At 39.2% G+C, this 25,342-nt stretch overlaps 2 protein-coding genes and 7 non-coding genes across 9 annotated transcripts; 3 read left to right on the top strand and 6 right to left on the bottom strand.

Annotated features, from left to right (window-relative positions):
* Positions 1-1,781: 1,781 nt before the first annotated feature.
* On the bottom strand, positions 1,782-3,309 carry LOC144660393 (twist-related protein-like). The gene has a single exon (XM_078521007.1). The coding sequence runs from the start codon at positions 3,186-3,188 to the stop codon at positions 2,775-2,777; it is 414 nt and encodes a 137-aa protein (XP_078377133.1). The 5' UTR covers positions 3,189-3,309; the 3' UTR covers positions 1,782-2,774.
* A 4,052-nt stretch (positions 3,310-7,361) lies between these two features.
* Positions 7,362-7,433, top strand: Trnac-gca (transfer RNA cysteine (anticodon GCA)). The gene has a single exon. It is a non-coding gene; the product is annotated as a tRNA-Cys (tRNA).
* A 331-nt stretch (positions 7,434-7,764) lies between these two features.
* On the bottom strand, positions 7,765-7,835 carry Trnag-gcc (transfer RNA glycine (anticodon GCC)). The gene has a single exon. It is a non-coding gene; the product is annotated as a tRNA-Gly (tRNA).
* A 3,511-nt stretch (positions 7,836-11,346) lies between these two features.
* Trnac-gca (transfer RNA cysteine (anticodon GCA)) lies at positions 11,347-11,418 on the top strand. Its single transcript has one exon. It is a non-coding gene; the product is annotated as a tRNA-Cys (tRNA).
* A 260-nt stretch (positions 11,419-11,678) lies between these two features.
* Positions 11,679-11,749, bottom strand: Trnag-gcc (transfer RNA glycine (anticodon GCC)). The gene has a single exon. It is a non-coding gene; the product is annotated as a tRNA-Gly (tRNA).
* A 2,717-nt stretch (positions 11,750-14,466) lies between these two features.
* On the bottom strand, positions 14,467-14,538 carry Trnac-gca (transfer RNA cysteine (anticodon GCA)). Its single transcript has one exon. It is a non-coding gene; the product is annotated as a tRNA-Cys (tRNA).
* A 1,372-nt stretch (positions 14,539-15,910) lies between these two features.
* Positions 15,911-15,981, bottom strand: Trnag-gcc (transfer RNA glycine (anticodon GCC)). The gene has a single exon. It is a non-coding gene; the product is annotated as a tRNA-Gly (tRNA).
* A 533-nt stretch (positions 15,982-16,514) lies between these two features.
* Positions 16,515-16,585, top strand: Trnag-gcc (transfer RNA glycine (anticodon GCC)). The gene has a single exon. It is a non-coding gene; the product is annotated as a tRNA-Gly (tRNA).
* Positions 16,586-17,449: 864 nt separating this feature from the next.
* On the bottom strand, positions 17,450-25,112 carry LOC144660300 (uncharacterized). Its single transcript, XM_078520907.1, has 7 exons — positions 24,605-25,112; positions 21,991-22,248; positions 20,716-20,910; positions 20,078-20,248; positions 19,283-19,330; positions 18,406-18,532; positions 17,450-17,852 (listed from the first exon to the last, which is right to left on the bottom strand). The coding sequence occupies exons 1-7, from the start codon at positions 25,071-25,073 to the stop codon at positions 17,627-17,629; spliced, it is 1,494 nt and encodes a 497-aa protein (XP_078377033.1). The 5' UTR covers positions 25,074-25,112; the 3' UTR covers positions 17,450-17,626.
* Between the last annotated feature and the right edge of the window lie 230 nt (positions 25,113-25,342).

The following is a 25,342-nucleotide window of genomic DNA, read 5'->3' as shown; positions in this document are numbered from 1 at the left end:
ATGCTTGTGAAATAAATACGATTTTTTATGCACAAAGGACAAATAAAACCAGAAACCGCAATCACAATTTTAAAGGAAAGAAATCTGTACTAGATTTTTTTCCCGCAAAGAACGTTACATTGAACCCCCATCCGGACGGGAGTTGTCGAATTTTTCAAGTGAAAATGTTTGACCAATATTTCCATGAAGACAATAGCTGTAAATATCAACTTCATCAGATGCCGACATTAAATTAAAGCAAATAATTTGTCACATGCTTTTTATTTGAGACCAAGGTTAGAGGATCGCGAAGCAATTTGCTCCCAGTTGGAGAATAAACGTAAGGAACTTATCAAACCCAGAAGAAAACACTTGTTTTTTTATTTCATTCGTTCTAAATAAAACACAGCTATATTTTTGTTACTTATCTCCCCACCAAAACATGTCCGATACCATCAGTTCCCGAATAAGTTCTCTTAATTTATCAACGGAAAACTAAAGAGCTTTATCGGCGATATCAAGATTAAAAACACAATTTTGTTTCTGCGGTGTTTTCCGGGAGTTGCCATCATTTCCTCTAGGTTAAAAGGGTGGAAAATTTCTTTTAAATTGATGTTCGTATAACTGCGAGCTCAGATCTGTGCTTAGACCTCAAAAGAGAACCCGTTTTTCTTTGAGTTAAGATCAACAGGGATTTAACGTAGCCGGAGATAGTTCGTGTTTTCACGGTGGTGCTAATTGTGACCTTAAATAACGAGTGAAACATCGCTTTGGAATGGAGAAATCAGATGTATTCAGGCCGAGTAATTATGATGGTGCCCCGCAAAGCAGTTGGCACCTCATGAGCGATTTTCGACTACAAATACGGACGAAACACGTGTGGAGAATCTTTTTGATTCATTTTTAAACACTTTTCATTACAGGCTTCAGCCTCCTGTACAAAACAGGCGTAAACATTGATAAGTAAATCCATTTTAAGTCAGCATTTACGATTCCATGCAGCAGATCTACAGATGAACATGGAACTGACACAGAAACCACACTTTCAACACAAAGGCGTCGCCGTTGAAAAACAAATGAAGCTTCCTTTCTCGCCACCTTGGCTTCCAGTCATGTCCAGTTATCAAGACATACTTCTAAATAAAATCACTGACAGCTTTAAAAGAGCTCGCCATTACAGAACACTTGACTTAGCTCACTGTTAGCACCCGGCGATTAAACCGTCGAAATAGAACGGGAAGGATGATTAGGAAATAATTACAAGGTTATTGTTCCGCTGTATAGCGAACATATGCAATGGCCTAAATCTGATGAGTTTATAACAGATCTGAGCCTATTCACGGACCGCCTATATGTAGTTTGTTTTTGTTGACCGTGGGTTAAACAGGATGCCCAAAAAACCATGTGGCGTGAGACAGGGTTTAGCTCTTACAGTAGATGAACGAAGTTTGGCTTTGTAGACAAAAGAAGAAGCAAAAAAACTTAACCACCTTGATAAACTTTGTTTATTTTCCTGAAGTAAATTCTAATACAGTTTCACAAGGTTTATATGTTATTTTGGCCCTGTTATAAAAAAAAAGTCAACGATTTAAAGAAACAGACGCCATTAACTTAGAAGTCAAAGATAGCAGGAAACAAACGAATTTTGTGGCGTAAAAGTCGGAACAAGCCGTGATGATAATACTTGCGCTAAGGAATCTAACCTGACCGATTTAGACCAAACTGTGTCAGTATAAATAAACAACGATTTCAAGCCGAAACAGAAGACAAAGCGTGATACAATAAAGCAATGTTGGGATCCACCTTTGTAAATTAAACATTAATTCTTAGAGGATTTATCTCGAAAGGAAGAAAGGGAATTAGTAAAGAACTGTTATCAGTCTAAACAACAGGAAGTCATGTTGTACCCTCCTGTAGGGTGTAGTGAAAAACTCTTGAACAAACTTCTCACGCCTCGATGAAAAGATACTCCCTTCGTCCATAGAATCAACTTTCTATTTACAGAGTTATAACCCTGTACAGTTAAATGAAAAAGATTTATGACAATCAAAACAAAGGCTCACGTAACATTCAACTCGATGTGCATTTATTTCTATCGTTGACTTCCGATGACTAATACGCAAAATATTTCACTCTGCTGGACATGAAACCTATCTTACTTGGCTAATTACCGACTTACAATTACTATTTATTGCATGTACATGCAATGCTGTTGCTCTAAAGTCAAAGCAAAACCCCAGTTACAATGAAATCTACACAACAACTGAACGAGAAGGCATATTTAGAACAATAACACTACCCAAAGTAAATGTTCTTAAACACTCATTTATAATAGATATACAATGGTGCGATCATTAAAACGTCATAGCTATAGACTCTATCAATTATAAGCGAGCAAAATTTACAATAACTATGTGTAACTGAGTTTGAAAAAGACAACAGTGATCTTAGTACATTAGTGAGTTTATAAGCTGAAACACAAAAATGTTTGTACTTTGCCGCCAACGGCAAGTCCAACAGGCATGGCCCACACTGTTAACACGCCATTTAATGTCCGTGAGAAGATTTCTCCTTGATACAAAAAACTCTGTTGCTAAAAACACCATCGTTTATCACTATTCATTCCATGTAAGCTAGCGATATTATAATACAAGGTGTGGAACACGCTATAACCTGCGCAACATGAAATTTCGTTTTCGACTGCACGAGTTCACGGCAATCAACGTGTTGAGTTCATGGAAGACTGCTCTCATTTCAATTCAATCGACAGCGTACAGGGCGAATAATCTTCTCTGTTACTGATGTTGGAACCACGCTCCTTCCATTCTCCACACACTGAAAGCATAGCTTAGCCGTTCATGTGCGATAAAGCAGCTGCTTGCTGCAGAGTTCGGATGCTTCTCGTTGTTCCCCAAAACCTGACACAAGAAGTCGATATAGCGCGCGGCCAAACGCAGCGTTTGTATTTTGGAAAGCTTGTCTGAAGGCAAGGTCGGGATGATTTTCCTTAGCTTGTTAAAAGCCTCGTTCAGTGCTTCCGTTCTCTGTCGTTCTCGCACATTTGCCACGGTCCTCTGGTCGCCTTTGCTGTGGCCATGATCGTGTGAATGAGAGCCATCTTTGCGCTTTGACTTTGAACTGCTTGATGTTCTGTACTTTCTCCTGGGCTGACTCATGGCGAGAGTCTTCTCATAATGCGGCAGTCCCATGCTCAGATAACACAGCAACGCACTGCTAACCGTTCGATTAACTGAAGGATTAAATCAAGAAGAGAGAGACAGAATTGTCGTATGATCGACCCGAGTTCAAGCTCAGCCCACCGTCAGTCAACTTTGCAAACTAACGCAACACTCGCGTCCCGCGACAGTTTTGTACGCACGGGTTAAAATAAACACGGCTATCATCTTACTTCCCCGAGCCGTCAAGTTTGTCTAATTATGTTCACTCAGCCACTGAACCCTGCCAATGAGATTACAGCGCAAAGTGTCAATGGATACTTCAAATTTAATTAATAGTTTGCCTTATCTTTAGTAATTGGCAATAAATGTGATATTTACAAACAGTTTCGGCCGACAAGGTGAAAAACACCGGACTTAAAACGAGCCGGCATAGGGTGATGAAAATGGCTCAAAGAAAAACGGAACTCGCTGTTATAGGGCACATTTCTGTCCTGGAATTTTCCTCACTTCGCTCTTTATCTTCAATCCATCAAGTTTCATGGAAAAGTTTTTTTTCACCTCTCTAAAACCAATATTTTTGCCGACGTGGAATCGTCCTTCGTTCGTTCTGAGTTCGTTCTAATTAACCTCGAGGTGCGCGCTCCTTTTCCGGAAATAGACTCTTTGTCAACAGCGGGAGACAGCGCTTGAAGTTTGCCGAAAAATTTTCCGAGCCTTCTTGCAGCTGATAGACAAGTTTGTATCGGTTACCGGTGCTCTTTTAAAGGTCAAGAACGAATGCCCTCTTCAGAAAACTCTGAGTAGAGCAAGAATTTAACAAAGTAATTTAAACAACATCAATCAAAAAAGTAAAATTTACAGTGTTAAACTTTGTGAGCAGCAGAAGCTGTGATACCCAGGTAGCGCTGAATAGCTGTGATGACAGAAGCTACCTGTTTGTGGCTGATATGCGGGAAATTTTCCGCTCGCCGGTGTTCAGCGGTCGGGAATAGAATTACACTGCGTTGGAACAAGCAATTCATGCTCTCGTTACAAACTCTTCAGAGAAATTAACACATTCAAGGGCATGCTTATATGACTCCATATCCGACGAAGGGGTGTTATATAGTATTTATTGCCCGCTCTTGAGCGCCGTTTCTCAACACTAGAGTACATTTGGAAAACCCTTTAACGTCTAAAGTATACAAGCTTTGTTTAATCTATATGAATGGAATTCAAGTTAGATGCTATCTTTGAGGCTCAGCCGAGTGCTTTCTATTTAAAACCGGCACGGTGTGTGAAAAGGAGATATGTCTTTTGCAAAATTCCTAGACTAAATGTCATGGAAGTCAACAGATAAGCACACCTCGCCTTGCTGGAGAACACAAAAGTAATTAACAAATCTAAACAAGCACCGTTTTACTGCGTGGTGTCTCCTTTTTTTCGCAACCATCAGACAGCTGCTTTAGCAATTAGTAAAGAATGCGTTATAACACAAACAAACCATAGCATTATCGCGGGCAGATAATTACCAACCTAATAACCTCAGTCTTTCAATTTCGAGAATGCCAGTTGACATGCTGAACAAATGAAGGGAAAAAAGTGTTTGGATATCAGGTAAATCGCCAAAGAAAAGAATAGACGTTTGAAGTAATTGACCCTTGTCTTTTAAGCAGCCGGCGACACACACCCACGAACAAAAATAACTCACACTCAAAACACTTCTTTGGTGGCTTATTCGGCGTGGAATAATACAACAACATTTGTGCACCGTAAAAAGGGGACAATTTGCCACCCTTACATTTCATGTGATAATTAGAGAATTGAATCTTGAAGGTTGATGATGTTCTTGATCTTTGGTGGAAGGGTTCCTTAATTCTTGCTTCTCTTTCTGACGGTGTACTCTATCTTTTTACACACAGTAAATAATAATTATTTATCGGAGATAAGTATTAGTACAGGAACCGCATGAGTGTCAACATATTTGAATATGTAAATTTCTATTAGTTTCAGGCTTTTTTGCACGTAGCCTGGATTCAAGGCCTCAAAACGGCCACTGCTCACTTTGGGAGACATTAAATAAGGGTCTGATGAAAGGGTAAAACGTGGAGTGGGACTGAATATGCAGGAAACGCCCTATACTGCAAGTTTGCGATTGTTAGCACTTTAAATACGCTTTTGTAGAGAAAAGAGGATTAGGAATTGCTCTGCAGACTGTTTTTCGTCTATCTGCCCAGGAAGATTGCACTGCGCGTCGACTGATACACGAGGTTGATCCGGCAATGAGTAAGAAAGGTACTAATTAAGAAGAGCTTGCTGTTGCCATAAGAACACTTTTTTAGGTAATTTAGTGAAGTCGATCTCCCCACTTTTAAAATTTTTTTTCTAATAGTCCTCATAATAGGTGTGAGGTTGTCTAAACATTTACCTACAATTTTAACAGCTACAACACAAAACGCTAGCTTGTACAAGTTTGTTTTTATTGATAACATATGACTCTTGGTTATGGGCTGTGTTACCTAATATAGTCAACTAGCTTGGTCAATAAAGTCAATGCGGCTTAGCTGGTTTGAGCCGGTTTGGAACATTTGCCAGAGTTGGGTTAATGAGCCAAGCTTATCTGTGAGTCCAGGACAGGTTATTTACAAGTTGAGTTAAAATCGTACAGTTTGACTTTAAGGTCATTTCCCTGTACTGTATTGCGCATCCTTACTGCGCAGAATTTTACGCGTAATTAGCGCGCGCACATAAACAAAATGGCGGCTTTTTCTATACGGCTTAGTCCGCGAGAGAAGTAAATTGTCGCTTTCTTGTAAACGAGTCTTGTGACCTATCAACTTTTTCTCATATTTTGGGTGAAGCGATCAAATTCTTTCTGTAAAATGAAAACAGATCAATTCTTGTGTTTGGAAAATAAATTATCGCTAAAAACGTGTACGTTGCTAGTACTCGCAGAGGAATTTTAAAGGAATTATATGGAATATACAAGGTCTTCCCGCTCCTAAACGAATCTGGTGAACCCCCTTTTTTATTTCAAAATTTAAGTTCCCTTAAAGTAATAAACCAGTAGGCGAAATTTGGTTAAAATCTATGTTCAGTTCTATTTGGGACCTTAAACTGTCCCGACTGTAGGGTTAATTAAGGTACCATTAGTATTTCAGTTTTCGGAAATAACCCTGGAGAATGGACTTGTGGTCTGATTTATCTTCCTTTATTTAAAAAAATATACGAGTCATATACCATAAAAAAGAAAACGCTACATAAGCGTTGCATTTTTACGAGTGGAACACGTTTCATTCCCAGCTTAGTTAAGTCGAACTCAAGCTTTGGAGATGCACTCGGGATGTGTAATCAAGAAGCATATATATATATATATATATATAGAACATTAAACATATATAGAACTATAAATTGTGTTGTTTGTGAAAGTACGAAGGTCGAGTACTGTGGAGAATGACTACTATCCGACTATGAATCTCTGTTTATAGAGAGAGACATCTCTGTTTATATATATGAGAGGCAGTTCAGCAAACTAATAAATGAAAACAAACAGCTGTACTCGAGAACTTTCGGAGGAACGCATGGCAGATCACAGTATAGCACACAGTCAACAGATCTTCAAGGTAGGAATACTATGGGTTAGATCTCAATTGATGTCATGTTCTTCCGGGTTAGGGGAGACCCGGTGGCCTAACGGTTTGCGCGCTGGGGTAAGACGGGCAACTGTGTTGTGTTCTTGGGCAAGACACTACTCTCATAGTGCCTCTTTCCACCCAGGTGAAAACGAGCCCTGCGAATTAATGCCGGAGGGTAACCCTGCGATGAACTAGCATCCCATTGAGAGAGGAGTAGAAACACTTCCAGTTGCTTAAGGCGGGGGTACACCTGAAGGCCGTTTATCCACCGCTTAAGTTGGTAAACGAATCGATGTTTTGCGATGTTTTGTAATTTTTTGGGGTGATTTTGGGGGATGTTTGGGAGGAGATAATTTTCTCAAAGGATTAGTAAAATTTAGAGAAATAAGAAATCGTATTGGGGGTCAATATTGAAGATTAATGTAATTTTATGATATACCGTTTTCGTGTGTCTCAGTAGTCACAAAAGCCTATAAAAGAGCAGTAATTTAAGATAACAAAATAAGAGGAAAGAGGAAACATTAAATATTAATTATAACACTGCTTGTACCTGATTACTATTTAAATTTAGCTATATTTTGCTATGTAAGGGGGCATAGCTCAGTGGTAGAGCATTCGACTGCAGATCGAGAGGTCACCGGTTCAATCCCGGTTGCCCCCTTTAGTTTTATTTCATAAGTTTCTCAGCTTTTTTTTAACTTTGTTATAACGCAGTCTTTTTGTTTTCAAGACTAGTGAAAAGTAGTTAGTCGTCAGTTATATATTTTAGTCCTGATAAATGATGAGCGTTGAAAAGAATGATTCAGAATAATTGGTTTCATTTCCGTTTTTATTTGGCAAAGCGTGAATTGAAGACTTCTTGGTCAAATAGGCAGACTTATTTCCAGACACAAGGAAAATTTTTGTTGCGCCTTGAAGAGGAACCAATGCACAATTTTATCGACCGAAAAACGGCCAATAAAACTAAAAAATAAAAATTTTAGCAAAAGGATTGCACTGGCCGGGAATCGAACCCGGGCCTCCCGCGTGGCAGGCGAGAATTCTACCACTGAACCACCAGTGCTTGTTAATCAATAAAATACGAAATACAATTAAAGTTTTAGCACTGTCTCTCTACACATTTCCATGATTGGAAAACTTTTTCATGATAGAAATATCTATATCAATCACAGTTCCCGTATTTCATGGCTCTGTCATTTAGCCATGTTTGGGCTTACTCCGAGAGTTTAATTGATTCATTGCGCCTTACAGGAACGGCGAAAAAAAAGGTCTTATAGGAAAAAATCGTAAAACTGAGTCAATAGTCTGCTCCTTTTATTTCCACTGAAAGGCCACTAATAAAATATTAAGTGAACTGGTTTTGTGATCACTTATTATAATTATAATTTTTTTCTTTTTTTCAAAGAACAATGGACGTGACTGAAATGAACCACATTGAGAAAGTCTCAAAAGTAAAACTAAAGCCTGGTTTTCACTAGCGACGCAAGCACAAGCGCAAGGATAACAGGTCTTATTTCACCATGAAAACGGCTTCAACCAGGCTTAAAGGGGCAACTGGGTTTGAACCGGTGCAGTCGAATGCCCTACTACTGAGCTACTACTGAGCTAGAGTAAAATTTATGAAAGGCCATAGAATTACACAACCTGATGATGACTTCCTAAATGGCAGAAAAATAACTGTAAAAAACAATACTAACGAATAACAATATTGTTTACCTGTAGTTGTGGTTGTTTTACAAGTTTGCAGAATACCCAAAATTTTTATTTAGATTGCCTGACGATACCACGCGCTCCATTTCCTTCCTACATTAATTATGCATACAATTTTGTAACTCTTGTTCTGTGGCTCGTACTTCGTGTAGAAGACACAGTTCACCTATAACAATAGAGAACAAAAGGACAAAAGAACGAGGAATATAATAAAAACAATAGGTTTGCGAGGCAGTATTCTATTGTGACGTGTTCTGTGCTTCTACACGAAGAAGGAGCCCGTTCTGTTCATGACTGCCGTTCGTCTGTGAAGGATTATATGGAATATTTGTATGCATAATTAATGTAGGGTCCTCTGCGGAAATCTTTCCCCTTGTTCTGTCGTTGTCCAATATTTGGAACACAAATAACGTTATGTAAAAAAAAACCAGGGAAGATTTATCATTCGACGTTTGGTGTTTGTCATGACGCCATTTTCAAGAGAATAGTAAATTACATGCAAAACTCAAGAAAAACTGCAAAATAAGCATAATTACAATAAACTGGCTAAACAAACACCATGGCCTAGATGGAATCTGATTGGCCGTTTAGTGCTGATTTAAGCATGTGAATGTACAGTATTTCGTTAATAAGGCAATCAAATTTGTTGCTACATTTCGCGATGACGTGAAACTGATCGATAAAGCGCTCAGGCATTTCGCTTTTGTGTTTCAGATTTTAGTGTTTATAAATGGGATAAATCGAGGATGACTTTCTAGTGTGCTCTTCTACGCCCTTAAATGTCTTTGCTTTAGCAAATCCCTGCTGATCAAACACGGTGGCCAGATGTTCCATCCGAGAGATTCAAGTTTGTCAGCCTGTTTAGAGTCCATCTCGAGTCATCGTCTGAGGTTTGTAAGTGCTGCCACAGTGTACCTAAAATTGCATCTAATAATAATAATAAACCTTTATTTAACCACGACGTTAGGCAAATTTCCGGTAGGATTTCAACGTCAAGATCGCTGACGGTTTGATAAACTTCTGTTAAAGCAACTTTTAATACAAATTGAAAAATGATGTGCTGTTGAACACTGTTGGCAATTCACAATTATGTTCTATTCATTGCCTAGCAGTGGCAAAAAATGCTCACGAACTTAAAATTATCAATAATTAATGTTACAATATTTCGTCCTTTCCTCATTTAAATGTTCACCTAGTATTGAGAAAGATAAACGTTTTTATCTGGTTCAAAATTCGTCACGAAACGCCACATCAACCTGTTAAAGTAATTTTTTCCCGTGAATAGAAAAATGACGTTTAAATAATCTCTGTAAATCAAAATCGCTCTTAATATCCTCCTATCTGAGATCGAACGATTCTTCTGTGAATGTCAATTGATTTGGAGATCTGTAATAAATGAAATTTTTTTAAACAATTCCCCTGTTGCCAGCACACGCAAGGTTCACTGCCTTAGACTGGCATTTATTTTAGAAATGGACGGGCGATTTGATACCCTTGGGGTTGATATGAACTGAAAAACCTTGTTTGAAATTGCAAGGATTTGAACGTGCGACTATTGCATCTCTGAAAAGTGGAATATACAGATACCTTATTTCCAAAGGTTTTCACGGGTAAACTGCAAACCACGCACCGAATTTTTTTGGACTTGAATGAGCCCGCGGTTTTTCAGATAAGACGTTGCTATTTTAAGAAACATGACCTACGGTTACGGCCTCATAACCACGTGACCACTTTTTGGAATAATTCCCAGTGTTCGCGCTATTGGCGAATATTTCTTGAAAAAGAGTCTTGTGAATGTGTTAGAACAGATCATCTTGGTGTGCTAATTTAAGCCAGAGAAAAAGTGCGCGTCACGTACGACCACACAAGAAACAGGGCACATATCACAGAATAGTCATGAAACGTGGTCTGGCCTTTGAAATGCCAGAAATCCGATTTTCATAGCTCTTATGATTATCGGTGACTACAAAACCTTGATAGTCTGTTTCTCTGGAAAGGAACAGGTGACATTTTTGGACAATTTCTTTTCTACATGGCCTCAATAGAGTAAGAATGGTCTAATAGATGGCACATATCTGTAATGACGGATATCTTGTGCAAAAAAACTACTACTTAGTCAAACAACAGTTTTGTCAAAAATAACTCACAAAAATCCCTGTAAGTTTGATAAGCAGAGGTGGAATGAACCATCGCATATTTTCGGCAAAAAAAAATAATTAAAAGTTTTCCACTCATTTCTAAACCCTTCAACCGCGTGTGACATAGATTGTGTGACGGAACATAGATTTTGGAACAACACAATATTCTGTTATCGTAAAGCTAGTGTATAGGTGTTTTGCATCTGCTCTTAGAACAAAGCCTTCGAATAAAAGAGCACTGGGTTTAAAGGGCGTGAAAAGTAATATCATTAGACGTTTTCTATTGGCATAGCTTACATAAGTCAAACTGAGTTATCGCATCACTACATAGATTGTCGCTTAATAGAGGGAGATTATACTTCCCGTTCCGTACAAACTCCACTTTTTATGAGCTGAGATGTCGAAGTAAGAGACAAACGCATATATTAAGAAAACAAAATACGTATACCATATTTCGCAAAATGCAATAAAGGCTGTGACTTTTAGCAAGTAAATATTATTTAGACCTCACAAGCAACTGTTCAAGTCTTATGCTATGAAACATGACTCCGATAATGAGAATAAAAAGTGTAAAATAAGTGGTTTCCAGCATAACGCTGACTTTATAAAACCTTCCAGAGCGGTTTACATCAAGTTAAAATTAAGAGTTTAAGTAGAAACATGAAATATTAATAGAACAGCTTGTCCCTTATAACCACCAATTTTTTCCCCTACGATTCTATTCAAGGGGGCATAGCTCAGTGGTAGAGCATTCGACTGCAGATCGAGAGGTCACCGGTTCAATCCCGGTTGCCCCCTTTGATTTAATTTTCGCATGTTTTTTTTTTCAAATTTTGGTGATTTAGCTACGGCCTTATCCCTTTGATTTTTCGTTTTGGAAAACTGAAACCGAAAAAAGTGTTTTTTATTTTTCATGACTACCAAAATCATTATCACTCTTAATCCCACTAAAAAAAAAGTCAGGGCGACAAGTCTATCTTTTTCGTCATCTTGCAGAACATTTAGAGCTTACTTTTTCGAATTAGAAGGAAAAATGAAAAGCCAAGCAAAAACATAAATGCACTGGCCGGGAATCGAACCCGGGCCTCCCGCGTGGCAGGCGAGAATTCTACCACTGAACCACCAGTGCTTGGCTGTGTTCATTTTCTCTCTTCTTTTAATAATAATTTAATAATAAAAGGATTTATATTCCCCAATTACCTAAAGCTCAATGGCGTTTTACAATGTTAAAAATCTATGTAAAAAGAATAATAATAAAAAAGAAATCTAATTAACATGTAGTTCAAAAATAGACTAGACTAAAACATTTATACGAATCTATGCCGATATCCAATGAAGCTTAACTCTTTTGTTTTTTCACGTCATGTTCGATCGTGGTGGTGCCATCTTGGATTACAGTCAACTCTCTTAACGGACACCTCTATAAGACGGACAAAGAAGACCTAAATGTAATAATTGAACCTAAATGTAATAAACTCCTAAATGTAATAACATTTGACCTTAAATGTAATAAACTCCTGAGTGTGACAACATTAAGGTTTAAATATATAACGTTGTACTAGCGTCATCAATATAGGTATCAGCACGTCTTTACCCTTTACCCTATTCAGACCGGGCTTTTTTGCTGTTTTTGACCTTCTCTGACCGGGGGGGGGAGCTTCAAAAGCTGAACTTCGAGAATATTTAAGCAATCACAATGAACCTTATTAGATATATAGTATGTTCAAACATCTTTCTTTTGGTATATGTCACGTGGGTTAATGACGTCACATCACGTGACAATTACATCATGATGTCAAAACAGCCGCCATCTTGGATCCGCCATCTTGGATTTCAAATTTTTTCCAAAATGCCAGAAAACCACCCAAAATTACTGCAAAGTACACAAAATCAATAGAACTGTGCTTTTAAAACCGCAAAAAGGTAAAAATTAATTGTATTTAAGTTAATTTTCATTAATATGAACGGCGAAAATTACAAATTTGGGAAAACATGCTAAATACGGTTTAACATAGAAAAGTGATTTTTTGAGCCATCTTTCACACCATCGGACAAGTTGCTGTATTCATCATGAATCAAACGAAACATCAATCAAGTGACTTCAAATTAATGGTCTCAATGGGGTGGTGGCTTTTGCGGTTAATGGTTAAAATTTAGGCGTTTTTACGGCTAACGGTTAATTTATTTCCATTACAGTTAACAAAAGTTAATAACCGGCACGCATACATGCATGCACAGGCGATGACGCTTTACAATGATCCCAGAAATTGCATTTTTCTTATTCATTTTAATTTTTATTTGCCTTGACTACAAAACGAACCTCCAATGCAATACATTACAAACTTACAGTATGATAAGATAAATACATTAAATTAATTATGAACTTCGTCATTTAGCAACAGAAAGGCCCAGGATTGATTTCCACACCTAGTCGATACTGAAGATTGTGTGACACTACCGTATTGAAATGGTCTGAAATGTAATGAAGTCAACACCGCTTACTAGAAATAGGGTAGAAGTTCTTTCTTAATTTCTTAATTCTTAATTCTGGCTTCTCGTACAAATAGGAATACAGATACCGTCACTGTTTTGTTTTTAATGGCTTGAGATAAATACCCGAATAAATATTATCAAAAGCAGTAAAATGAAGATGGCGAGTCGCGAAGGGAAAAGAAAAGAAAATTAACTTAAACTTAAATATTATCGACAACAATGCACGTCAAAGGTTAAGCAAACAAAGATTTCAGATAGCTCACCTTTGCAATCTAATCAAGATACTGCTGCAATCGGTCTCCCTTTTGGAAAGGTTTCAAAAGTTATGACACTAACCGGCCTTCACTCGTCAAATTCAACATCAGTCAAGTTAGTCTGCCATCACGTATGCCGACTTCGGTAGAAAAGTTCTTTAAGCGAGCTCACAATTATCCAGTACATCATTCTCCCTTGAACCCAAAACTCTGTTTAACTGTACGTTAGAAATCAAACGCGTTTTGCCGATGGATGCTCTTAAAGTTGATTCAGTACTCATGACAATCAAAGATGGCGTACCAAAACTGAGTAAACAACAAAGTGCCTAGTTCCCAGTGCTACTCGGTTGGAGTAATCGTAACATTGCCCGTCCACGGGCCACAGCATATAGGCGTTGCGTCACCGCCTAAAAATGAATTCCCGTTGTATTTAAAAGTTGAAAATTAATTTCCGTTATTGAAAAACATATTTTAGGTCTCAGAGGGTCTGAATGGGGTTTAGTGTTTTTAAAGTTGTGTGTATTTAGCGTTCTTTTACACTAAACATTAAACATTAAAATTAAATATTAAGCATTAAAATGTTATTTACCCATATTTTTTAGTACTTGCTGTTAAATTGGCCAATTTGTTAATGTTTGCTGTTTCCGGAGAATACCCATAGGGAAAAATCCATAGTCTTTAAAATTTTAGCATTGTAAATTATTATCTTCCCGAACATTGAGCATGACATTGAGCCCGTGCTATATGTTCTCCTCGTAAATCTTCGTTATTCTTGGGACATTTTCTTGATCAAACGTAATAAAACGTTGCAACCCTAAAAGGTGAAATTTATTGCATTCAAAATAATTTTCATTAATAGGAACACAAAAACTACAAATTTTAGATAACAAAATCTGTCAAAATGCCGTTGTCAAAGTTCCTCAACACATCCTATCCTATCTTCTAATTCGAAAAAGTAAGCTCTTATTTGGTAGTCATGAAAAATAAAAATAAAAAAACCTTTTTTCGGTTTCAGTTTTCCAAAACGAAAAATCAAAGGGATAAGGCCGTAGCTAAATCACCGAAAGTTGAAAAAAAAAACATGCGAATATTAAATCAAAGGGGGCAACCGGGATTGAACCGGTGACCTCTCGATCTGCAGTCGAATGCTCTACCACTGAGCTATGCCCCCTTGAATAGGAACGTTGGGAAAAAAATTGGTCGTTATAAGGGACAAGTTGTGTAATTATTAATATTTCATGTTTCCACTTTAATCGCTATGAAAGGTTTAAAGTCAGCGTTATATATATGCTGGAAACCACTTATTTTTTACACTTTTTGTTCTCGTTATCAGAGTCATGATTCATAACATAAGTCTTGACCAGTTGTTTGTGAGGTCTAAATAATATTAATTTGTTAAAAAGCACCACCCATATTGCATTTTGCGAAATATGGTATACGTATTTTGTTTTCTTTTTACATGCGTTTGTCTCTTACTTCGGCATCTCGGCTTCCTTAAGTTCACAACCAGCTCATAAAAAAGGGTTTGTACGCGGAACGGGAAGTATAATCTCTCTCTATTGAGCGACAATCTATGTAGTGATGCGACAACTCAGTTTGACTTATGTAAGCTATGCAAATAGGAAACTTCTAATGATATTACTTTTCACGCCCTTTAAACCCAGTGCTCTTTTATTCGAAGGCTTTGTTCTAAGAGCAGGTGCAAAACACCTATACACTAGCTTTACGATAACAGAAGATTGTGTTGTTTCATAATCTACCTTTTCACCGAAAATTGTTCCGTCGCACGCGGTTGAAGGGTTTAGAAATGAGTGGAAAACTTTTAATTAATTTTTTTTTACCGAAAATATGTGATGGTTCATTCCAACTCTGCTTTTTATACTTGCAGGGATTTTTGTGATTTATTCAATTGACAAAACTGTTATTTGACTAAGTGGTAGATTTTTTGACAAGATATCCGTCATTACAGGTATGTGCCATCTATTAGGCCATTCTTCCTCACTTGAGGCCATGTAGAAAAGAAATTGTCCAAAAATGTCACTTGTCCCTTTCCAGAGAAACAGACTATCAAGGATTTGTAGTCAGCGATAATCATAAGAGCTACGATAACCGGATTTTGGGTATTTTCAAAGGCCAGACCACGTTTCATAACATTTCTGTGTTGTGTGTCCTGTTTCTTTACACATCTTTTGTGGTCGTACGTGGTTAAGAGACACTTGGTTCCAAAGGAAGATGCATTGACCTCCTCTTTGTAAGTGAACGTACGTTTAAGAAGTCACGTTGGATTCGAAGATGGAACGTCCTGAGTCAGCAGCCATTATGTTTCTAGGCGAATGACATAGGTATCCGAACAGACCAAAGTTTCTATTGTGAGACGGGCTTACGCATATGCAAGGTGTATATGAAAAGGCACATGATGTACAATTTCTATACATAAATTTCACCACTATTTGTGTTAGTGTAAATCACTCTTGGTTTATACCGAATGAACGAAATTTTTGAATTCTGTAAGTTGTAATCAAAAAATAAAAGTTTAGCAAAACTGCACTGGCCGGGAATCGAACCCGGGCCTCCCGCGTGGCAGGCGAGAATTCTACCACTGAACCACCAGTGCTTGACTGTAATCAATCCTTCCATTTCTTACGCTAAAATTCTTCAGCCGTCATCGTCGTAGTGCAGTCCTTGAACTCTCTCTTCCGCGCGCTCTTTATAAGGGTTGACCCAGGCGCGAGGAGAGAGAGTCCAGGATACCTTGCATGCACATGCGCAAATTTTTGCCCCCGAAATTGGGGAAAACCATATTTGGCAGCACTTTTGAAAAAGCGCGCACAGATGATAAGTTTTGATTATGCGACCGTGTACTAAGCGAGATCACCGCGAATAGCTTGGACTCTCTCTTCTCGCGCCTGGGTACGTTTAACCCCTATATAGGGCGCGCGGATGAGGGAGTTCAGGGACTAGACTATCACCTTTGATTATGGGCCCGCCATCTCAGCCCAGAAATAATATAAAAATATTGAGGGTACGGGGGCAGCTTAGTTTTGTCTCCTGCCCAGATTTCAATCGCCAAATAATCCAAGATGGCGGCCCCATGTTCGAACGCGATTTCTTATAGTGCAAAAAAATAACATATCCGTTCACAGTCAAGCACTGGTGGTTCAGTGGTAGAATTCTCGCCTGCCACGTGGGAGGCCCGGGTTCGATTCCCGGCCAGTGCAATTTTGCTCAACTTTCATCCTGTTCGATTCAATAGGCTTTTAATTTTGAATTGTCGTGTTTCAATTCGTTCTTTCCCATAATTTCTTCCTGTATTCCTAAGATGCTTTTCATCTTTCCCTTCTTCTCTACACATTTTTGAAAGAAAGAAAGAAATACAGTAGTAAAAACTTTAGACTTATTGTCTCATCTTCAGTTTTCTTCTAACAAAATTAGAAGAAATGATTTCTCCTCATTCAAGTTTAATTTTGCAAGCAAAAGGGAAGGCGCTGTTAAGCGACGAAGCGTTTTTTCATTTTTTCAACAAAAAAGTTGACAGGAAACTCGTTGGAAAATCCTCGTAGAACTGTCCCTCCGTCAACACATTTTCGAGAAGTAAACGACGAGAATATTCGAAGAAGGACTTGTTTTCTTCAGCATTTTTTAAGGTGTTCTACGGATATTCGTTAGCATGCGTCGAAGCCGGACATGTCACAAAATCCTACCGGGGCTTAGACTACCTGTGACGCAGGCTAGATATTCGTTAGAAATATGAAATGTTTTAGATTTTTCGCGTCTGTGAAAAAGAGGCACGCAATTCATTTGTACAGAAAACTGATTGAGCAGCAGACCAAATGTTTAACTGTGAGTGTACTTTATGGAGGTATTTATGTTTTCCAACTAAGACTACAGTAGTTGTAGCATTTTCAGATGGTATAACACTGCAGCATCTGTAATAGCCTGTTCCAGCGAAAAAAAAAATCGAGGAGGACGCTTTTTTCCTCGCTCGCCCGCGTTTTTCGCTCTTTCGGCTCTTCCCCAACTACCGAGAGCCTGGAACAGGCTACATCTGTAATAGCATCTGTAATAAACTGACCATGATAGCTAACGGGCTTTTATTGCTAAACTTTGATTTCAAGATGAACGCAGATTACAAAGAAATCCTAAGCGAATGTTTTATGGTGTAAGTCTCTTTATGCCGGCTGCGACTAGCTTAATTTTTACCAAAGCCTTGTTTAGTTCCTAACGTACTTTCAACCCCCCACCCCCACTCCCATAGTGACTTATTTTGCTGGTAGCGCCTCGCATTGGGGAGGTTCCTCTTTTGTCTCGTTCATCCGCTGGACGAAGTTCGCAGGCGTGCTGGTGTCTCTAGGATCAACGGAAAAATCCATGACAAAGGTGCTTGGGTCTTCACCATCGTTGTATTCCTCGTACGAGGCGAAAATATAATATTCCGAATCAAGTGTGAAATCAATCGAACAGCCAAACATATCTGTAATGGTAAAACTGCAAAATAAGCAGAAAAATGAAGTTGAGTTTGTAAGGAGATCTGACTTTGAACTGTCGGAAACAAAAGCTCTTTAAACATAAAGATGCCAAGCACTAAACAAACCCTCACTTATCAGATGAACATAAAAAATGATATAGAAATGTGAACGATTAAATTGTTCATCATGTCACGAGCGTGGGACAAAAAAACTGGGTCTCCGACGGGAATCAAATTCATGGCCTCCAAAACACCGGGTGGGTGCTCTATCCACTGAGCTACGGAGAGACTTATGGTGAGCTGGGGCCATTTACTAGGTTCATATATGATATGCACTCGCAATATTGGTGCCGAAGTACCGTGTTGCTGTTGATGATGATGATGATGATGATGAAAAGTTAACATCTTTTCTTATTTATCACAAAAATGATTTAGTCTCCGTAAGAGTTAAAGCTCATAGGCTCATACTCGGGAGAGCGTATTACTGGAAGGATTTGTGCTTCTAAGATCTTGGGGCATTTTCGGGAGAGTGGGGTGGGAGGGTTAATGTCAGAATTTATGGTATTTGCCTACCCGTGCTTTATAGAAATTTCTTGGTCTTCGAAAACAGTCGCAGGCTCATCTTGTTTGAAGATTTCTTTGACTATCACATTGACCTCCAAACCAAACTGAAACTTTACCGTAGGCTTTACCCTGGCAACTACAAGAAAAGAAATCAAATAAAATCAGTTTGAATCTCACAGGTCATGCAGCTTGCTCATTAGTGATAACACAAAAAATAAACCTTGAAATCGATAGAAAAACAAGGCAATATACCAGTAAGAGTTGGTCAAGGATTAGGATTACGCTGAAGACTGGGAAACAGTTAGAAATAGGGTTCGAATTAGGGATAGCCCTAACCCTATCCGTCGACCGTTTAGCTCAGTTGGTAGAGCAACTTTGTAAATAGTTTTTATAGTATAGATATAATTTTTATGTTGTTTTAGTGATCAGGGCTCCTGTTTATAGCAGGTTGCTTTTAAGCTCCTGAAAAGTCTACCCTGAGCCTCATAATTAAATAAAGGTGTCTGTCTGTCTGTCTGTCTAAGGCGCCGGACTACCGTGCGGAAGGTCTCGGGTTTCGAGTCCCAGACTGGTCTTCTCGAATAAGGACGATAAACCGTAGAACCCATCTCCTGCATCTTTAGTGTTATGGCCAGCAGGGGACGTTAAAGAGTAGGGCACGAGGTTCCCGGCGTTGTGGTCTGGTTTTTGCCCGTTGCATCGTTGTACTGCTGAAATTCTTGGAGATATTAGCTATGTTGTAAGCTACTCTACAATCCGAAGGCAAATAAGGTATTCACTTCACAAGTATATGTAGTTCTAAGCCTACCCCTAATCCCAATCATAACCTGAATCCTAAAACTGGAAGCTATTTCCCATTTCTCAATTCTTATCTGATTACACATACCTAAGTTACTGCCGCAAAACAGCTCCGTCAGATTGAACTCTGTGCTTTCTACAAAATAACAAAAAAATTATACTTTTGCGGATATAAACAGAACAAGGCCTTTTTTCGAAACTTGCTTCCTCTGGAATATCAGCTGACAACACTCAAGGCAAAGTGACAAAATACTGAGGGGGACGGAGCTCGAAGAGGTAAGCTGTGATAACTAGCATCCGATCCGCGTGTAAGAGTCCGCTGAAAACGCCCTAGTCACTTAATGATACACAACTCTGAAATAAGCGCGGGCATTGACGAGTCATTTGGCTCATCCGATCTTTAGCATTGGAACGGACATCACCTTTTCACCAATATGATGACAAGTGCCTTGCTTGATGGTTTTCTTTAACAGGCTTCAAAGCGATTCTTGATTCTCAATGGGCTTCGGAGTCAAGGATCAATGGATGAAAATTTAGAAAGCCAACAGACAAAAAATTCTAGTTTTGAACCGTTATTCACAAGTTGCGTGCATGAACTCGTACAATGTGAGCTTAAATTAGTAACAATTTCCATTCTTTCCTTTTACGCCCTACAATTTGAAAATAACAGTCTTTGTGTAAACGCTTCTACATGAGGAATTTATCTGAAGCCGGAAATCTCGTGCAACGTTTTTCGTTCACTTATGCGTCTTTCCAAATTGATTACCTCGCTCGCAATGTTTATTTTTTTAATACAACTTTTAATTTCACGAATTCTATTTGGTTTATTCCATGATTTAACGTCGCAAGTTATTATTTTCGCTACCGCTGTTTTGACAATTACCTTCGTCTGTTGCCCTGATCGTTGCCTGGAAACCAGTGGCCACTCTGTTGGTTAGGATGCCGGAGTTCAAAACAATCTGCATACAAGTTGAGTTGCACCGGGAAACAAAAATACCAGGTGACACCTTGGATCCACAATACTTTCTCCACGGATGACGTTGCTGATCGCACTCTGAGGAAACAAAACGTTCAATGTATTACCATGCGATTAATGATGCCACAAGTTTCAAAACCATATTGTTGTAAAAAGAGGGACAATTACAGTACCCTTATACAGAGGATTAAATTTCGGATAACCTACCGACAGCCTCATTCGCTGGGGAAGGAGGGGATTGCGGATGTACACAGAGTACAACCACCGTCAACAATAAGTATTAGTTAGGCCACTAGTAGAGATACTGCGGCCTAGGACGAATTACAAGATTGCATGTGTGCATTGTCCAGAGGCTAACCTCAGTATGTGACAACCGGGATTTAGGACACGCAGCACCAAGTAGCATGCTGGGATTGCAAGTACAATTTGGAATGGAATGGACTTCAGAAAAAAGGACGATTTGTGAGGATAATCCTTAACGTCCACCATTAATGTTGAGTAAACCATTTTCTGTGGTCAGAAGTTGTGGCAGCTATTAATCTTACCATTGACAATATCCAGTTTGTCAAATGTACGAAGGTCAAAGGTTGTAAAGTTAAACTCTAGCTTCATTCCTTGTGGAGGACACACTCGCCATGAACAAGACTTTGCTTTCCTGTATGGCCAGGGATACTCCGGGCTCTGTATTGTTGCTGTCGTGTTTTCATCGACTGCGACCAGGCCTCCGCACGATGTAGATACTGGAAGCAAATAGAATAACAAAACGCACATGGGTCACTTATAGAATGACGTCATATGTCGACATGCACAACTGTAAAAAAATTTGAATCCGATTTGACTACCTTATTACATGAAATTTTCGCGACACGTTAATTTCGCGATTTTGAGCAGCGCATATTTCGCGACACTTAAATTTCGCGGTTTGCGAAAATTTTGCATTTTATATCACTTTAATTTCGCGTTTTTGAGTAAGACACAATTTGAATTTCCTTTGCAATATTATTTAACATGCCTTTGAATTAAATAAAACGACTTTATCAAAGGAAAAATTACGTCGAAATTAACAAAAACGCAAGGGCGGGACTAAATTTCGGCAATAGCAACAACAGAGTAGTTCTTGGTCATGCTTGTACGTGCATGAATAATTGTCCTTGAGCCAATTGACAACAAAATACATTTACATTGAAAATTTCTTCCGTCAGTGACACTAAACTCATTCTTTCGTGATTATTGACATATGTGAGTCACTTAATTTTCGCGTCATGTTATGTTCACTCTAATTTCGCGATTTTTTTAGAAGCGCGAAATTCTCGAAATTAACGTGTCGCGAAAATTTCATGTAATAAGGTAACTTGCAAAAACATGACGTGTGAAAAATGACTATATACATCATACAGAACACTGTTTTTAAACAAATCAAAAAGTGTATTAGAATCCAGATTATTCGAACCTCCCGGCAAAAGTCTTTTTTTTTTTTTTGCTTAACGCTGTCGAACTGTAATTTTACCCCCAATTTCTTAAACCAATTTTCATTCCCCTTGGAGATTTGAGAAATCGGGATTCCATTGTTCATGAAAGTGATATCTTATCATCTACTGAGTTTTTCCCTTGAAACCTAGCCCTCCCCCCCCCCCCCCCCAAGCTTTCCCCTTACCTTTAAATATTAGTTATTAAAAAAGCCAACTCGCCTATTTGGCCGGTGGGGACTTAGGACCGGAAATAGTGTCGATTGTGCACGCTAAGTCCCTTCCGGCTAATAGATTTGAGGCGCTCTGGGGACAAAAATGAACGTCATAAAACAAATGACAGCATTTACTTACAGATCTGTACATAAGTGTCTGCTATGTCCTCCCCTGCGGGGTTTTTAACTGAGCAGGAATATCTTCCAGTGTCGTACATGGTAGCATCTGTGATTTTGAGCATAGTTCCTCGTTGTTTTTCCAGCACAAGCTTTCCTCCTCTGTACCAGTTTGTAATTATAGGCAAGGAACCGGTAGCCCGACAGTGCACAAAGGCGTTCCTTCCTTCTTGCACTCGGTTCATAGCCTCAAAGGTTTCTACTTCAATCTTTGGCGGCACTGCAAACACCAATAACAAGAAAAGTCACTAAAATAAGAAAAAAACCTCTTAAGCTTTGGCTCAGTTGTAAATCATTAAACCGGGAGTTACTTAGCGTTTTCTGCTCTTATGAAGAATCTCGTTTCCAGAGCTAGGGTTCCTTCGGTCATGCCAGCACAAAAATGGGGGTTTGGTCATCTTTACTGGACAGCGAACGCTCAGTCATTCTCGTCCCCATAGCCCTTTCGTTTTTCTTAGCCGGCTGGGCCCTGGCACGAGTAAACGAAGGGCTCTGGAGACACAGGATTTCCAGTCTTAGATTCTAGGACTTCCGGTCTTCATGTATGCAGTCATGATGTTTCAAAGCCCACTAGATTTTCTATTGGTTGTTACAGGAAGTCAAAAATTACAAAACGTAACCAAACACTAGCCTGCGTTCCAGACTTTACAACACAGGCTATCACACCCTTGCCAAACGAAATTTTGAAAGCTTGGTTTATAATAAAACAACCGGCTGAAACGGGATTGCCCGCATAGCTGGCGGGATTAGCATAGCGGGAGAAAAGCCCCCGTGCGTGAGCGGCGCAGTCGCGAGTGATTCAACTCGACTTCTCCCCAATTCCTTCGCGGATTCATAGCTCGATTCCGCCGTTCGTCGTAAACAAAGCACTCGCATTCGGTCGCGCATCCCGCCAGCAACGCAGGCTAAACCGGGAAAAAGGTGTTGCTTCAACGGTAGAGGCAGAAAGTGGAACTGTGACGAGAAGGAATACTTATATGAAGCGCGATCGTGAGAGGATTGGAGCTGAGAGGAGGCGCGCGAAGTGGGTATAAAGATCGGGGGTCAAAGGTCACAACCAAGTAAGTGGATGGTGAGAGATTTTCGTTTAAATAGCATAACAAACAGCCATGTGTCCCGTATTTTCAATTGACAGATCTTCTATGCTGGAGGTCTTTGCCTCTACCGCTTGCTCTGCGAAAAAACCCGCCAGCTTCGCAGGCTATGGCGCTTTCCAAGGCAGTGAAAAGTTCCTTTCCAACTTGAAAGGCGGGAGGAGGGAGGAGAGGGGAGGGAACACTTCTTTCCACTTCTCAACGATCGACTCCACTTAAATACCGAGAGTAGATACTTGGGGATTAAACTGTTTTTCACGGCCTAAAGAACCCAGCTTTATCAAAGCGCGTTGAGACAAATACAAAGCCTTTCTTTCCTCCAACAGGGTCCTTTGGATCTCAAAGATAAAATTTTTCTCACGTCTGTCATATTCAGACATCTTGTTATGAGCGCATTGGGTGGTCAGCATAAACAAAAACACTTTTTACAAAACATTTCTCCCAACTGCACTCGTGTCATGTTTGACAGTTCAGACAAAGTGCTCATAACTGTAAATAACCTGCGATCAGGCGTTATTTTTCTCGCGGCGGAAAGGGTAAACATTCGTGAGACTTTCCGTGAAGTCTGCTCGGTTCGCACAGATTTTGAGACGGAAAGGAATTCTTTGAGATTTAGAACTTATAGGTGTGGTCCGTAATAGCGACGAGTCTGAAATATGCCGGATTATAGCAAAATACCATTGCAAAAATTGGCTGGCTGTACGAATAAGAATTCTGCTTTGATTCTTTTTAAACTTCCTTACAAATGCAAAAACATGTTGGGACGGTATTTAGCCTAAAAGTCTTTATATGTTAGGCACACAACCTTCAATTCAAATCTCGGCATATTCCATCGAACGAAGCCTCCTCCAACCAAAACTTTCAAGGCAATTTTTCAAGAATGTTTACAACTGTAGACCCACTGTACATGTTTCAGCTCAGGTTGAAGGGCGCGACTTTTGATGAGTTTCTGTTATCACAACCGGCATGGCTTCATATCCCTTGAGATTGAGAATCATCACGAAGTAGATTTTAGCTCTTTGTACGTCTCACAATGCCGAATGAAACAGAAAAGTTATGTTCTAGATAAATCCTCAAACCGACTGTAATAATAGGATCACGCAATTGATCTGACATGACATTAGGTCGCGCCTGTCACTTCCGCCAGCTGAATAACACGACGCGAAAATGTGGCGCGCGGCGCGCGCTTAAAGAAACAAAACATTATTGAAAAGAAAATTCCGACATTTACAGATACATAAATATTTGCTTGTGGCTATGAAAAATAGAAAAGAATCTGCTGTTGATTAAAAAGTATATGGACACAAAACAGAAATTGTTTTTGCAGCACTTACGCGACGGGTGTGAATTCTGAGTAAAAGTTGACTAAAATTTTAAAATTTGTCATATGCATTATTTCCTTTTCGCTCAGTATGGAAAATTAGGTGACTGGTTATGTTAGTTTTAATTTGTTAGATTTTAAATTATAGTTGTTTAGCTTACCGCAGTTGTCATGTAGTGGTGGCGTTTCCCCTGAGCAATAACCGCGCTCCACTGCCGACACAAGTTCATCGGTAACAAATATCGCCGACACGGGGAAACCATCGTATCTGGCCGTGAAATCTTCATTCACAAAGAACACGTAATCAGACCCCTCGAAGACATATGTCAGGCATACCTCTTGTATTCCAAATGATCCAAAGCATAACTCTGGAGGAATTTCAAACGGTGACTTGAATATCCTCTCGATTCGGACGCAAGCATCGAAGATTTGACCTGTCGGATCGTCTAGGGTTGTTGTATTGAGAACCCTAGCTTGAAAAACAATTGGTGCTAGGATTGTACGCTGAGTTGGGCTGTAAAATACAGTGCCTGGGATCAATGAGCAAGTGTGGACAAGGGGTAAAAATACGCCAACGACAAGAACAGAGATAAAATACATTTCACCAGGCCAGCCTAGCCGGATGAGCATGGTCTAAATCATAATGTCACGGCAGATGATTGTAACGGATATAAAATTCCATTCACGCGGTGTTTTGTAAGGGGATAATCTTTCATCTGAAGAAAGTCTTGATCTGACAGCTTCAGATCAACAGCCTGGGTTTCGCGGGAGATTTCGCGAAGTAAGATTAACTTCTACAGGCATGCGAAAAACGTGAAATAAAACTTAAGATCGAAACTGGAAAATGGGAAAAATAATTGATGTATTTGTAGATGGTGTTTAATTTTAGCTACATTCCC

The sequence above is a fragment of the Oculina patagonica genome, chromosome 7, assembly GCF_052425735.1.
Source record: "Oculina patagonica isolate OP01 chromosome 7, crgOcupat, whole genome shotgun sequence".
NCBI classification, from domain to species: domain Eukaryota; kingdom Metazoa; phylum Cnidaria; class Anthozoa; order Scleractinia; family Oculinidae; genus Oculina; species Oculina patagonica.
Note: the sequence above shows the minus strand (reverse complement) of the source record. Positions and strands in the feature narration are given on the sequence as shown.

Coding starts and splice junctions, on each gene's coding strand:
- LOC144660393 (XM_078521007.1), bottom strand. CDS start 3,188: ATGGGACTGCCGCATTATGAGAAGACTCTCGCCATGAGTCAGCCCAGG.
- LOC144660300 (XM_078520907.1), bottom strand. CDS start 25,073: ATGCTCATCCGGCTAGGCTGGCCTGGTGAAATGTATTTTATCTCTGTT. Junction 22,249..24,604: donor ACCACTACATGACAACTGCG/GTAAGCTAAACA, acceptor TGGTGTTTGCAG/TGCCGCCAAAGATTGAAGTA. Junction 17,853..18,405: donor GAAATTTCTATAAAGCACGG/GTAGGCAAATAC, acceptor CTTATTTTGCAG/TTTTACCATTACAGATATGT.